We start from the raw sequence: 15664 nt of genomic DNA, 5'->3' as shown, positions 1-15664 counted from the left end.
TTAGAAAGAGAGGAAGCGAGGGAGAGAAAGAGAAACAGTAATTGGTTGCCTCCCATATGAACCCCAACCAGGGGTCAAACCCAGAACCCAGGTATGTGGCCCACCTGGGAATTGAACCCACAACCATTTTGGTGTATGGGATGACGCTCCAACCAACTGAGCCACCTGGCTGGGGCTTATTCTGAGTTCTTTTCGGACAAAAGTAATTATCTGCTCACATAGAATTTGGAAATCATAAAAGCACAACAAATAAGAGATTTACAAATACAAGCACAGTGGTGAGCACGGGCAGCGTCGGGCTCTGTGTCCTTCCTGTCCTTTCTGGTCGTGCATGTGACACTTACACACTGTAGCACAGCAAGTCCGGGCCCATGCGCGCCCAGGCTCTGCTGTCTGTCACCAAGGCAAGCCCGTGGCCCCCTGGCATTAATGAGACTACAGGCGGGAAGGTGCCACAAAGGCGGGGTGGGAACCTGACCAGGCAGGAGACCATCTTCACCTGGAGGTGAGGTCCCGGCAGCGCTGGAGGGGGGAAGGGACAAGGGGAGGGGCGCGGGCCAGGGAGCCGCAGCCACTTCTAAGTGAGCATTGTACTTCCAGCACATTCTTAAAAACTTTATAAACCCTGCTCACTGTAAGAAGGTTGAGTCATTTCAAAAAGCACAAAGAAAGCAAGTTTCACACAAAGACAGCCACTGAACATACTTCTTCCCTGGTAAGGACCGCAAAACGCATCTCTGTGTCTGTGACAAAATGCACAGGTTATTGTAAAACACCACTGAGGTGTAGTCGCACCTGTGGTCCTGTCAGAGGAACCGGGAGCCGACTGGGAAACCTGAGTCGGGGGCGGGGCGAGGGGGGTTACAGGGAGTTCCTGGGGGCGTCCCCACCGCATCCCACCCCCCCACCCCTCCCCCCCCGGCCTCCAGGCCCGCTCAGCAAGGGGACAGAGCCTTGTTTGGCGGGTCAGGGAAGAGACCGCCACCCGCCAGCTCTTGCCTCCCTCAGGGGGAGCGCTGCCAGGACAGGAGCCTGGGGCCCGGTCGCCCGGGACACTCGAGGAGCCCCGCGGGGCGTTCTCTGTGCTGGGCGGCCGCTGCAGCTCCTCCAGTCGCCCCTGCCTTTCCGGAGTTCCCAGCTGGCCACAGCCAGGAGAACCAGCTCACGGAGGGTTTGCCCCAGAACTGCACTCCCTGTTCAAGGGTTAGACTGCGCAGGAGAGCGCGCCTTGTCTGAACTTGCTGGTTCTCCGACTCCAGGACCCTTATGCAACGCAGGGGAGAGGTGCAGCTTTCTGTCCCAATGTTGCGGATTATGAACTCATCATCGGTCTTCATTTTGTGACACTCAGACGTGTAAGACACTGTGCCTGCCAACAGATGACTACACCGGGGAGATGGGCGGCCTTGTCTCTTGTTCGTCTCCACGACGGTGGGGGATGGGGTGGGGAGGGTAGTGAGAAAAAAAAAGAAAGCAGACCAGAGGCCCAGGGGAAAATAAGCCAAGTTTACGTTGAGGGCTCCAGTGGAAAGGAGGCCAAGCCTGTTGCATCTGGCTCCTGCCTGGGGGACCAGGGTGACTATCTTGTGCTTGGGATTTTTTTTTTCCCAGGTTTGTTCTAGTAACATCTTACTGATTCACATGATACATAATTCCACAGATAATAAGATTCCCTTATATTTTATACAAAACTCTATCAAATTTAGGTTGGGTCAAAAAGGTGTTCTAAAATACAAGTTACTACCGTCTTTAGTGCCCCCCGACCGGCGGGGCCCTTCGTGAAGAAGGATGGCAGCCCCTCCCGCCTCGCTGTGCACGCCTCTCCCTACCAGCCCCCAAGACTGCACGAAGGGCAGCCCGGCCCAGCCCCCCGTCCAACACCAGCCGACTTAGGAACCTCGCTCTGGACAGCGGAGGGCTACAGGACCAAGACAGGGACAGTGAAGGACCCTCCACACCGAGGGTTCTTTCCAGACGAACAGGCCCGGGTGCTTCAATGTCAGATTGCTTTAACCCCTGGACTGCCACGTAGACCAAAAGCAGCCTCCTGGCTTGTCAACTGCCTGTGGTTTCAGTCCACTGTCCATTCAGCACAGAGGCATGGCGTGCTGAACAGCAGAGTGGCACAAAGATGGGAAAGGTCTGGCACCTCACCAACAACGTCCTAGAGGGGCCTCCTTGAACAAGTCAGAAGCTCTCCCCGACTGGGAAGTGCGGAGGAGGGGCCCCTCCTCTCACCCCGCCCCCGCCCTGCAGAGACCCTGCTCCCCAGGGGGCTTAGGCTGGGCTGCAGGATGGCAGCCCGCAGGGTGGGGGCCAGAGCCACGGGGAGCAGGGAGGCCCATGGGGCCCATTGCCGTGTGGGGACAGCGGCTGGCTGCTCACCAGCGTTTGGGATCCAAAACAAAGAAAGAACGCTGACCCGGCCGCCATCCTCGGTCTCCGAGGGCACGGACGGACACTGCCCACGCCGAAGGCACTGCCACATGCACTATGGGCACTGAGGGGGCCCAGCCCAAAGCCACAGCTCTCCCGGCCGCTCAGGGCTGGGCTGAGGCCAGCAACCGGGCCTCCGGCCCCCCCTCCGGCCACTTGGCACCTTGCAGTGGACGTCCACAGGCGTGGCGGGGCCCATGGGTGCCCTCCATGCCAAGCGGCTCGCCCAGGCACCCCGTGCAGCCCGCCTCTTGCCCAGCCTCCTCCCCCGGCTGGCTGCCGCTCCCCGCCCCCCGGCGTGGCAGTGGGCCCCGGCGCTCGCAGCCAGCACCTCCCTTCAGCCCTGGAACCTACAGACCCCTCAGTCCCACAGGTACCGCTGAGACCAGGTGTCCCGGGCCTTGTCTGGGCCAGTGCAGCCGCCCCCCACCCCGTGGGCCTCAGGCCCCAAGACCCAGCCTCCCCCCAAGGTCACTGTGGTCACTTCCAGTGCAAACTGGATCCCACCAGCCCCTACTTGAAACACTTCCAAGCCTGCCAGCAGAAGTGGCCACCAAGGCCCTTCTCCCGCGCACCCACCACGTGTCAAGTATTTGGGAGGGTCCCCAGAGCCTCTCAAAACCCAGTGAGGTGCTGAGGAGCACCCCCGTGGAACAGGTGAGAGCCGAGGCCCCCATTTTTCAGGATAAGCTTTGACCCTCATAACTGCAACAAGACCCTTCTTGCTATGAGTCCTTGCAGAATCCAGACAGCAGCGTTGCTGGGCCACGTTACGGTGCAGCCTGCAGGGTCCCGCCACGAGCCTGGGGCATGGCTGCTCTGCGGTCAGAAGGGAATGTGCATCAGCGCCACGCTGGCCAGGCTCCCGGAAGCGCTGCCCGGCAGCCCCGCCCCGTGGGCACCAGAGTGACCTCCTGGAGGCAGGCGAGGCTGCCTCACTCCCTCCCTGCGCAGTCCCTGCGGCCTCTCTCCCCCGACACAGGGCTCGAGCAGGAGCTCTCCCACCACCTCCCTGGGCTCCGCAGTCCCCAGCGCAGACAAGCTCCCGGCCGGCGCCCAGGGACCATGGACCGACGCAGCTGCCTGGCGGGAGACATGGCCCCCTGCGCTGTAGGCTAAGCTCCTTGTCACCTACTGGGCACTCAGCAGTGTCTCTAGAGTGGCGCACGAGGCCAGATCAGGTGAAAGGAATGCCCGCTGGGCCCACGCAAATCAGCTACCTGAAGGCAGGGAACATGTGCGCCACCACCCGAGAACAGGTCTGGCAGGTCATGGACTGCAGCCACTGCATGTCATCCCAGATGTCCGGAAGCCACATCACCAGTCTGCAGGGATGAACCCGGACACACGCATGCACGCGCGCGCACACACACGCACATTCTGTGTCAGCGTGCAGACGCACCCAAACAAAGAAAACCAGACACAAACTGACCACTAGGCAGCTGTCTTACGACTACCCCTGGTCCAGGTAAACCGCCAGGGTCCCCGTCTGACCCCAATCCGATAAATTCCCAGAAGGGGGACTGGGGACAGGCCAACTGAAATGCCCCAATGCTAGGCCCCTTGCGATTTGGGAAAGCACGAGGGATTTACACAGAAATCAAAGGAGAAGGCTTTGGTTTTCCAGGCTTCTGCTTGTCTGTGTGGCTCGTCTACTTGTCTACAGGTCTGAAGCCTGGAGTGTGGACACCACCCCCTCCACCAGCCTGAGCTTGGCCCCGTGCACGTCCAGCTCAGGAAGCCGCCGAAGAGGCCTGACCGCTGCCCCCCAGGGACTCCCAGCCCCCAAGACACAGAAAGGACCCCGTGTTTGGACTTTGACAAAGCCTGAACCCGAGGCCAGGGCGTGGCAGTGTGGGCACAGGGGCCGATCGCGGGGTGGGGAAGGGACCTGCGGATGGGCTGACGGGCACCCTAGGTTAACTCACTCAAAGGAAGGGAGACCCCCACGTCAACGTGAGGAAAGCGGCAGAAAACAAGTGCCCAGGATTCTAGCGTGTGCCCGCCTTGGCCCCACATCCTTCGCTACCCTGAATAACATCCCCAAATGAAAGGGCGGACCTGCAGGAAGCGATGAACGCAGGACAGCAGTGAGAAGGGAGGTGGGCCGGGCAGGGCCCACCCTTCAGGCGCCTTTTGGGGAGGTCCCAGGAGCTGTGACCTCTACGCCTGCTGCCCAGGGGTCAGGCCCCAGGCTTAGGGCCTTATGGAATCTCTCACTCAACCCCACGATGGAGACGCAAAGCCGCGAGGACGCTCACCTCTGCACCACGGCGATGGCAGACTCCACGGGCAGCGTGCAGGGCAGCAGCGCGTAAGACAGAACCTTCACCGGGAAGAAGCTGTGAATCTTGCTCATGAAGCCACCTCGGTTTTTAACCATCTCACTCAGCACTGAAAAGCACAGTTTGGGGGTGTGTCTCTCACCAGTGTGAAACCCAAACCACCTTACGGAGGAGGTGCTTGGAATCGCACCCCAGTACACAAGTTCCGGCAGCCGAAGCACCGGAAGCGTTCGCCAACGCGGTCGGAGGCGGGATGCGGCCGGACAGCCCTGGGGCGGCCGCAGGGACAGGGCTCCCAAGAGCAGTCCTCTAGCCAGTGGGCGGCGACTGCAGGAGAACACAAACCTCTCCGGCAGGCACCGGCTCTACGGGCTCTCCCGCCACCTTCAGCCGAGTCCCGACTCCGTGGGCCTGGGCCCCCAGCCTTCCCTTTCCCCTTCGCAGCGATCACGTGGCGCCGCAACCAGAGGCGCCTGCGCAGCTGCCGTTCATGGCCCCCTAGGGCGTTAGCGGGGCGGCCGGGAGGGCGCTCTGGTCACCTCTGAATCTCTCCAAATGCCTGAGGGGAGCTGCTCTGTGCACTCACTGTCTATCTGATATTTCACCCCAGCACAAAATATGCTGCTGCTGTTCAATGGAAAGCCCCAAACTGTCGGTCTGGGGGACGGGGACACCAGGAGAGGCCCCTTGGCAAGAAGGCTCTGAGAATGGCACACGGGTAGAGGACGGGGCCCACACCCGGGGTCCCCGAAGTCCAGTGAGCCTGGACCCCAGGAGTTGGGGGCACGCCCACTTCACTCAAAACGGGCTGGCTGAAGTCTGTTCTTTTCTGGCCGCATCCGCGTGGGAAGGGACACTGGGCAAGGCGCCAGGGTGCGGGGAGGCCCAGCCCCAGGGCAGCACTGCCTTCCTCCCTCTCCCCCGGAATGAAGCCCTTTCAGTCCCTCGGCAGCAGAAAGCAAGGCCCCGGGACCCGCCCCCCAGGAGCCGGCACCTGCGGTGAGCGAGGGCCACAGCATCTCCAGGGTGTTCTCGTTCCAGGGCGGGACGCTGTGACGCAGGTGGTCCAGTAGCCCGTCACCCTCACGCATCGGCTGCCAGGCCGCCCCCTCTGGGGAGGCCTCCAGGCTCATGGTTCCCCAGGGAACAGCCAGGATTCCTGGCCCTCCCGAGGACAGAGTCCGGCTCGGAGGGGGCCTGTCACCGATGCCTGCCAAGGGCGCGGAGGGCTGACGTCAGGCAGATTTGGGCGGCAGGGGTCATGACCCGCCCCCACCGCCAGATGACGGTAAGCTAGCGGCCACCAGGAGCCGCAGGCCTGGTCCCGGCTCAGTACTGGGCAGGGATGGATGAGGACAGGCTTTCGTCACAGGGAGAAGGAAGCACAGGGCTTTGGGGCCACAGCAACGCAAGACGGGCCCCAGCTCAATCCCTCACTCGCTGCATGGGTTCCACAGCCACACACGGATGCGTGAAACGCAGAGGTGAGGATGGTATGAATTCACAGTAACTGGCATTACCCCGCTGGTTACGCCTGCACCCCAGGCCCTGAGTGGGGACCCTCACAGCCAGGCCTCGCTGCAGCCACGCAGCGGCTACCAGCAGCATCATCTCCACTTCCCGGCGAGGAATCAGGAGGGCAGAGAGGTTCCGAGATGTGCTCACCCAAAGCCGCAGTCAGCCTGTGGCAGACCAGGATTTGAACCCAGGCCTGACACTCTTCCATCCCGCGACCCTTACGGCAGCACTAGGCAGGGGAGTTTGGGTGGCCGCTGCCCCAGGGTCAGGGCTCCTGCTCCAGGAATGGGCACGCAGGGTCGGGGGGTGGCGCAGAGGCCCCTGGCTGCCCTGGCTCCCCTGCTGCTTCCGACCTCAGGCTAAAAAGACCAGGGCCTGCGCCCAGATGCCTGCGCTGGGCTCCCCAGGCCACGCCTCCATTTTTTCTTCTCTCTAGATCTTTCCGGGGCCTCTCTCAGACACCATGCTCACTGCCCCCGGGGCTGGGCTGTGCCTTAGGGGACAGAATCTGTCCCCGAGGACCGCAGCTGCCGCACCCCACGCATCCTCTCCAGGACCCGGGCAGGCCCACCTGGCTGAGGACCACACTTAACGCATTTAAACCCAAACCCAGCAATGATGACGTAAGCGCTCGGCCATACACCAGCCTTTAGAAGGACCAAGAATCACCTCCTTCAACCCAAACTGCTTGCCACAGCAGTGGGCCCGGAGGCCGGGGCGGGGAGGCAGCTTGCCCACAGTCCCTGAGCGACCTGAGCCCACCCCACAGGCCTGTCAGCGCCATCTGTTCCCAGGCTGCCTCACGTGGCAGCCCCGTCCAGGTGCCCTCCAGAGCCCGACCCCAGTCGCCTCATTGCACAGCCGCCCACAAGCCACTGGGGCAGCGCACACCTGCAGGTCCCGCATGCTCCCTCCTGCGGGCCCTTAACCTGTGGGTGGAGCTCTCCCTTCTCCAGCCCCAGCTCCTAAAGCCTTCTTCTTCCCAAGCCTCTGATCAGCCACCTCCAAGTCCTGTCCCCTCGGGGCCCCTTCCACTCCCCTCACGGCTGCCCTCTGCGGAGCGGCTGCACGCGGGCCCGCCCCTCTGCACTGCAGCCCGCCCTCCCTCTGCTGCGGCGCCAAGCCTCCGGCAGCCTCCCCGCTCCCCCGTCCATCTCTCAGCATCCCCAGCCACGCAGGCCTTCTTTCCACCCCCCATCCATCCACCAAGTGTCAACGTGGAGTCACGTCCTCCTGGAAGCCCTACTTTCGCCCATGCCTGGCAGGTCCCTCCTGCGTGTCCTGTGGTGTCTTGAGTCCCCCTGTCCAGGCGCGCTTGCTGCGCGTCATCCTCCCGCTGACGGACCTGTGCTGCTGACTGAGGGCTGTAAGCTCCGGGAGGCCGGGGCCACAGCTGATTGTTCACCGCAGCATCCCTGGCACACCTGCTAGGTAGGCGCACAGTAAATATTTGCTGAGTAGACAGCACGTGCCTATCCTTTTACCCAGTCTTCTAGGGCTTGGCCAAAGGCTGACTGAGACAATCAGTACGTGAACCCATTGTCAGTACTGAAGAAAAATAGCTCCAATCACATCTAGTCTTTGGTTGCACTTGAATGTTTCTGGAGCTCAACCCTGCAGCCCCGATGAGCCAGCATGGCTCACAGACAGCAGCTTGTCCCAGAAAGGACAGTGTGGCAGGGGGCGTCACCTACACCTGACTGGAGACAACTCCCCTCGCCGCCCTTCCGGGGGCCCAGACCCAGAAACCCTGTCTGAAGCCTTCACACAGGGGGCGGTGCTGGGGAAGGAGAGCGCCCTGGAGCCCTGGAACCGGACGCCCCCAGCTTGAATCCCAGCTCCACCCCTCGGGAGCAGGCTACGCTCTCTGGCTAGCGTCCCCCAGCCTCCACTTCCCCATCTGTACAGCAGGGGACAGAGTGGGCTGTCACAACAGGCTGCGAAGGCCCAAGGCCGGGGCCTCCCTCTCAGGGCTTCTGAGGCTGCCAACAGCCCCAGAGAGGGCTTGCCAGGGCCCCGCCCACACATACCATTTTCTTCCAGGAACCTGGCTGCGTCCAAATACCCTTGCAGGCAAATCTCGCCCAGCACCTGCAAGCCAAGCCGGCAGGTGAGGATGGGGCAGGCACCTCGGGCGCCGTCATTTACACTGAGGACCCCCCCAAACCCCAGGTCGCTCCACAGGCCGGGCACACTGCAGTGAGCTACCAGCAGCCCCTCTTTCCTGAGGGGCTCAGCCCAAACGACACCCCTGCATGGAGCCTGTGCTGGTACCCCAGTGTGACAGGGACCGATCCTCGTTTCACCGGGACAGTAACAGTGTCCTATCCTCGCCTACACACAAAACACACACACCCACCAGCCGTCACCCAGCCGCGCCCCGGCAGGACCGCACGTGGGGGTGCACGCTGCCCTGCGGCCTCCTTCCTCCTCGATCCCCGCTAGGTGCCCGCAGCCCACCCGTCTCCTTCCTGCTGGGGTGCTAAGGTGCACAAAGCAACCAGCACAGTGTGGTTGTGACCGTGGCCACAAGAATCACCTGGGGAACTCCGGCAACTCCCACCGCCCAGGCCGGTGTGGCTTGGTGGGCTGAGCATAGGCCTGCGAGCCAAAGGGTCGCCGGTTTGATTCCCAGTCAGGGCACGTGCCTGGGTCATGGGCCGAGAAACAACCCATTGGATGTTTCTCTCACATGTTGATGTTTCTCTTTCTTTCTCCCTTCCACTTTCTCTTAAAAATCTAAAAATAAGTAAATAAAATCTTTAAAAAAGAAAAAACAAACTGTCACTGCCCAGGCTGCACCCAGCCTGCGTTCGTCCCCCAGGATCTGTGGGGACGGGCCCTAGGACCCCTCTTACCCGTGTAGCCTCTTACACAAAAGTGGCGCAGGACCTGCACACAGGCTGCAGCAGTGCACACCTACACCCTGATCACGTGGCTCCAGCAAAGGCCTCAGTGAGTGCTGAATTCAAGTTTTGCGTTTTGGGACATTCTGGAATTTTTTTATTATTATTTTTTTTTAAAGAGCGAGGAGAGGGAGGGAAAAAGAGAGGGAAATAGCGATAGGCTTCCTCTCACACGCACTGCGACCAGAGACCAAACCTGCAACCCAGGCACACAATGTGCCCTAACCGGGAATCAAACCTGCGACCCTTGGGCTCACAGGCCGATGGGATCTGAGGAGCCGTGCAGTTTAAATGTCCCCAGGTGATTCTGATGACCCACGTGGGGCAGGGCTGACCTTCTGGGACGAGGGATTCTTCTCCAAGTCCCTATCCAATGAGGGTTCTGTTTTTGTTTGTTTGCACACAGAGCCACGCTGGTGGGTCTCCAAGCCAACAGAGGAGCAAGAGCTGCGCCCCCAGAGCACACAGCCCCTCCCCCGCTTACCTTGATGTCCAGGGGGAGCAGCATTTGGCTTATCAGGTGGATGTACTCTGAGCAGAGGTGTAGACTGAGCTTGTTCACATCCATGTGTAAGAAATTTGTGGACTTGACCTTAGGGCAGATGTCGTACTCCCCGTAGAAGGGGGAGACGGTGATGGTCGTTTTGGCATCGAGGAAGGGCATACTGTTGCTGACTCCTCCATCCACATATCGCTTTTAATGGAGGGGGAAAAAACCATCCTGTCAGAACCGGGGGGCTGGGATTTCCTCATTTTTCAGGTCATGGGCAGAGGCCTTTCCGTGCCACAGGCTGATCCCGGGGAGGACCAGGCTTGGGGATCCCTGCTTACTGCTGTAAAGATTGGGCACTGCACCAAAAGCGCCCGGCAAGGGGGCAAACAGAGGCTGGCATCTGGCCCTCGTTGTTCGGGTCGAGTGCTGAGCCCACGCTGGCACCGGGGGTGTGCCCGTGACATGTGCTCAAAGGGGCATAGAGACCAGGGCACCGTGTGCCCTAGGGGTGGTGCGAGGTAGACCCTGCCCTGAAGGCAAAAGGGGCCCCCCTCCAGGCCCTCTTGCTGCTTGGGAACTCGTGGAAAAGATAACCCGTGAGCTCCTCCCTCTCCACACCTTCAAGATGAGGACCAAGCCCTTGAGGAAGTCTGGAGACTGCAATGAAGCAGCGAGGCCGGGAGCTGATGGCCCTCAGAAAACATCCTCTTACCCCACCACAGGTGTCCTCTGCGCTCAGGGACCCTGAGCCCCCGTTTCCGGCGTCCACTCCCACCCACCACCTTCGGCCGGCCAAGCAGTCTTCCGTACAACGTGGACAAACCAATACCGGGAGTACTGCTCCAGCTGCGACAACCTAAACTGTCTCCAGACAGGACCAGCTGTCCCGGGGTGGGGGGACCGTGTGATCTGCGGTTGGCAATGGCCGCCCTAGAAGGAGGCTGCGATCGGGTCCAGCGCAGGCCCGCGGGCAGCCCGGCGCGCACAGACCACATGCCGCCACCGCTGCTCCTCCGCCCCCGCCCGCAGGGCTCAGAACGGCTGTGTGGGTTTCCATCTTTGCTGAATGGAACCAAATGGCAGCCCCATCGTCAGCTTCTGCCCTGAACAGTCAGTCCCAGAGAGGACAGAAACTGCCCACCTCTGAGGATAGAGCTCTACCTTACGCAAGCTGCCGATTCTTAAGCACCTTAGACTTCAACTGGGCCACTGGGCACCTATCCTTGGCACTCATGTGAAGATTACGTGAACCAGTTTAGCTTACAGAGAGCCAGGTAATGGTTCTTGGTGAACTGGTTCTGCTGGAGATGAAGGGGAGTGGGAGTGGGCAGACAGCTCTGGAACCTGCGTGGAGGCTGAGCAGCACAGGCGCTGCGTCTGGGGTCCGAGGGTGCGTGAGTCTAGCGCCTTGCGGGCAGGTGCTATGCGAACCCAGCTGCAAAGCGGACTTACCAGGCCCCTGAAGGAGGGGGGATCAGGGCGCAGAGGAAGGGGATGAAGGTGGTGCACACCAAGGCCTGTGAAGACAGAGGGAGTGAGACCACGGGTTGTCCCCTGGGCCTCCATCGGCCTTTTCTTTACAAGTAGGCCGAGCAGCAAGCCCGAGAACGCCCTCGCGATGAGTAGGCACTTCAACAAACGGGTTCAGTGAACAGTGAAACAACCTACAGTGTTGTATTCCAGGCTAAGTATAAACGCCTTCACAACGCTGTCCATGGACGTCCACGTCCGGTCCCTGCTCCCTGAGAGCCACAGCGGGCCAGCGCAGAAGGGACCGAGCGCTGTTGGCTCGCTGACTGACTGGGAGGGGACTAGGTTGGAGCTATAGCTGGTGGGCCCGCAGACTCTGGACCTCAGCTCAGGGCTGGGGTGCAGCAGGTCAGAGGTGGGTCCGAGAGTGCAGTTCTACCAAGTGCCCGGGGGCCGCCGACGCTGGTCCAGGACCACACTCGGAGCAGCACCGCGCAACAGCGCGTGGAGCAGGACACGACACTGACTCACTGAGAGAACAGGCTCCCGGGGGAACGGACAGGTGCTGGCTGTCTGGAAAAAGCTTCCCTAAGTAAAGTTAAACGGAAGGTGGGGGTGGCTGCTGCTCCCCTATACAGACACGTGTTAAGTGAAACGTTGTCCATTGAACTCGCATACAAGGCATCGGCCACATTAAATGGTATTTTGACACTGTAAACAATCTCCTCTGCGCTAAGCCCTGAGGACAGAAGCACATAAGACATGTCCCCACCTCCTGCGGCTTCACTCAAGGGGTTCCCATTAAGGAACATGCATCGTTTGGAGGAGGGACACCGTGGGACAGGGTCCCTGGAAGAGGTGGTCATGAGCCGAGTCTGGAAGGACGGGGACGTGTTATGTGACACAGAAACTGTCCTGGGACACACAGGGTTTACGTGTGTTGCAGACCAGACCACTGGGACCACCAGCGTTTAGGTGCCAGTGCTGCAGGTACTTCTGCATCGCCGGAAACAGGGCAGGCGGCCTGTGAGAGCCTTCTCTGCGTGCCTTCCAAAATAAGACAGCCTTTATTATTTGACAACACCCAGAGAGGCCCAGTACTTACATCCACAACTTCATCTTTGGACTGAAAATCGGACACCAGGATGTTCTCCCAATCGGACACTCGGGTGAGAGAGATGCTCACTTTGCCGGAGATGAGCTGGTGGACGTTGGCCAGGAGGAGTCTGTTGAGGGACTCTCGGATGTACCGGCTTATGTTGAAGAACGGGTGCAGAATGCCGATGTTCCGGCTTCTGACGTCCTGGACTAGTTCTGTGACGTGCGGCAGGATCTGTTCTGTGGGGGTCGGAGACAAATACACAAAGGGATGTGCCACCCAGGACACGGGACTGTGTGGCAAGACCAGCAACTGCTGGCAGAAGACCATTCAATGTGCCTACGAAGCCCTTAAGATGGGGTTTGTCCAAACTGAGATACGTAAAAGAAACACAGGATTTCAAAGGTTTAATACAAAAACAAAAGAATGTAAAATATCTCAGTACTGATTAGATGGTACTGTTTTGGCTACACTGGGATCAATAAAATTAATTTCACTTGTGCCCTTTAAACACTTTTTCTGCATCCTGCAAATCGGGATCGTGAAATGGCATCTGCAGCCTGTACTGTATTCCTCTTGGATAACGCCTGTCCAGGCCCTGGCTCCGGGAACGAGCCCCCGGAGGCCCAGGGGAGCTCTGCTCACCCCCGTCCCCTCCGCATCCAGGCGCTGGAGCCTCCTCGGCGTCAGCGCCTCAGCACATGGGCCCGGGCTGTGGGGAGCAGAGAACACTGCAGGCCGGCGCCAGCGCTGGCATCCTGCCTCCGCCTCTCACTAGCCGAGTGGCCTCAGCACGTCACTCCACCACCACTCGAAGTCTCAGGCTGTACGTTGTGAATGTGGGACAGTGTTTCCCTACCTTTTGAAGACAGAGGCTTGCATTCACTACAACCTGTAAGGTATTTGACTCAGAGGAGGCACCTAATAAGTAGCTACACTTAACATTTAAACTCTGCCGCCAGAATTACCACACTGTCTAGTGGGCATGGGGCACATGGACGCTCCATCTGACCCCGCTCACTGGTCTGGCCCCCTCTGTCTGACCAGCGCTGCCCTGGCACGTAGGACTGACTACCAGTCCCAGCCCAATGCCTAGCCAGTCATACTTCCTGGGGTGCACAAGGCCAGACACACACCAGGCTGTCCTGACCTGCTGAAGAACTCACCCCAGCTCTCCCTACGTGTGTGGGCCCGCTGAGCCCAGGCAGAAGAGGCAAATGTGCACTCAGGTCTACCAGGCTCTCCGTGCAGGTCGGCCCTGGCTAACAAGCACTCTCAGAAGCTCTGCTCGAAGCTCAGCCCCACACCGCCGTCCCCTACCCCCCCGGATATGCTCCTTGGAGGTCCCCAAATGAGGCAGGAGGTTAAAGCCAGAATCTGGGGAACAGCTCCTGCCAATACCTCCAGACCCATCTTCTAGGCACTTGGTGGTCCCCAAGTCTCCCCCCAACTCCTGGCTGCAGGGCAGTGCCCCAGACTGTACCTGTCCTCTGCAATCAGGACCCCCTACCCTGGAGTCAGTGCACTTCCAGTCCTGGGGTCAATGCATCAGAGTTGGTCCCACTTAAAACATTCACCACGTGGGCATCTACAGGTCACCCTGGGGTACAAGGGCTGGCCATGTGGCCGGCTGAATCCTCCCTGAGGTCATATTTCTGCCCTTTGCTCCTCTCCTCACTCCCCGCCGAAGGAGAAGGCAGTCAGGGTGGACTCGCTCCTAATCTCCACCTCCCCGTCAGCCCCGGGTCCACTCCAATGGCTGGCTGCGCCTACTGGCCAGAGATTCCTGGTCACCAGGAGCAAAGTTGGTCCCTGCTGGCCGAGTCCAACAGAGCAGTCCCCGGGCACAGCAGAGCGTACATGGTCAAGAACCCCAGATAAACTGGGGTTGATAAGGTGCATTATCTTCCCATCTGGGGACCACTGGGTGCCAACAGCTCTGGTGCCACTTGCTCCTGGCTGTACCCCTGACTCAGAACCCCAGGCCAAGGACGCTACACTCTAGTAGTTGAGGCCAGCTGGGCACAGTCCCCTCATCCCTCCCTCCCTTTCCCTTCCCCCTCCCTCCCCCCTCCCTCCCCCGCACTGGCATCCACATGCACAGATGTTAATGAGAACAACACACAAACGGGCAGGCTTTCAATTCCAGTGGTGCTGAGTGGGGTGTGGCAGGGGTGCAGGGCATGTCCAGGGATCCACTCCAGCCCCCGGGAAGGGTCTGAAACACTAGAAAAGGAGAGGAGAGAGCTTTCCTACTCGCCTCAATACACACAACATCCCCCCAACTCCTCCGATCCAAACCAGCAAGTAGGCTCAGGGGGGTTCAGAAGAGTCGCCCTCTGGCGGAGACGCATCCAATCCCCGGCGGGCTGGGCCGCACCAAAGGCGCCCGGAGCCGGTAGGAAGATGGTGGTGTGTCTCCAGTCGCTTACGTCCCCGAAAGAAAGAAGGGGCCCATCCTGAGGCACAGGCCAAATCCCCTATCCGGGTCGACCCTTGGCAAACCGGCCCTTCCCGTCGGCAGCTGAGCTTGCCTAGGGTCTCTGGAGCAGGTGGCGCGGACCGCTAGGACCAGCTCCACCTTCGCCTCCTGGGTTGCGCTCCCTTCTCCGCGTGGCTCCAGGGTGACCTAGTTCTCAGTCGCGGGGAAGCGGGGCTTCCTTCAAGCCCAGGAGCCACAGCAGGGTTGGGATGGGAAGGCGCTCGGGGTTCCTATGCACGCTCAGAGGAGCCGCCCCCCAGGTGCTCCCCGCTCCCAGGCCGGGCGACCGCGCCCACCCGCGCGAGGCGAGAGGATGCATTGGAGAAGGCACCTGTCTACGGGATGTACCCTGCAGGATCAGTGTCCACACTCAGGTCCACCGGACGCCCCTCAACCCTTGGGAGTCTCCCCCAGCCCAGGCCTGGGGGCGCCCCCTCCCGGCAAGAAGCCCGGTGGCGGCCCTGAACGTACCGAGCGGGACACCGGCGACGAAGGTGATGCAGTGCAGGGCCCCGACCGAGGCACCGAAGAACATGCGCGCGTCGCGGAGGAGGTGCGGGGCGCGCTCTCTCAGGCAGTGGGTCGCCCCGACGTGGTAAAAGCCCAGGAAGCCGCAGCCCGCGAAGGACAGGCTCCAGCCACGCTCCGGATCGTACATAGCGGCTACGCGTCGGGGGCGCGGCGTCGGGGTTCTGGCTGCGCGGTTTGACGCCTGGGGTTTGGGTCCGCCGTCCACAGCAGTTTAATCCGACGCCCGCACGCCGGCACACGCTCTACGCCAGGCTTCCGAACGGCAGCTCAAGCGTTCACTGCGTGACGTCAAGCCCTGCCGCCCCGCCCCCTCAGACCATGCAAATAAGCGCGCGGGTGGCCCAATCAGGGGCAGAACGCCCACTCCTAGGCTAGAAGAGCTCTGGGCGTGGCCAGAGGCGGGGCCGGGGCGGGGCCGGGGCAGACCTGCGCCTGGGCGTGGGC

The 15664-nt window shown here is 60.8% G+C and overlaps 1 protein-coding gene across 1 annotated transcript; it reads right to left on the bottom strand.

Annotated features, from left to right (window-relative positions):
- Window positions 1–3652: 3652 nt before the first annotated feature.
- Window positions 3653–15347, bottom strand: PNPLA3 (patatin like phospholipase domain containing 3). Its single transcript, XM_054582518.1, is given in 9 exon segments — window positions 3653–3761; window positions 4698–4830; window positions 5716–5906; window positions 8230–8330; window positions 9630–9839; window positions 11091–11113; window positions 11116–11155; window positions 12214–12446; window positions 15161–15347. Coding segments are annotated over 9 exon segments (1227 nt in total).
- Between the last annotated feature and the right edge of the window lie 317 nt (window positions 15348–15664).

This window comes from Pteronotus mesoamericanus, unplaced genomic scaffold (genome assembly GCF_021234165.1).
Source record: "Pteronotus mesoamericanus isolate MK-2021 breed Mesoamerican mustached bat unplaced genomic scaffold, CSHL_Meso_final contig_702, whole genome shotgun sequence".
In the NCBI taxonomy this organism is placed as follows: Eukaryota; Metazoa; Chordata; class Mammalia; order Chiroptera; family Mormoopidae; genus Pteronotus; species Pteronotus mesoamericanus.
This window is presented reverse-complemented; position numbering and strand designations above follow the sequence as displayed.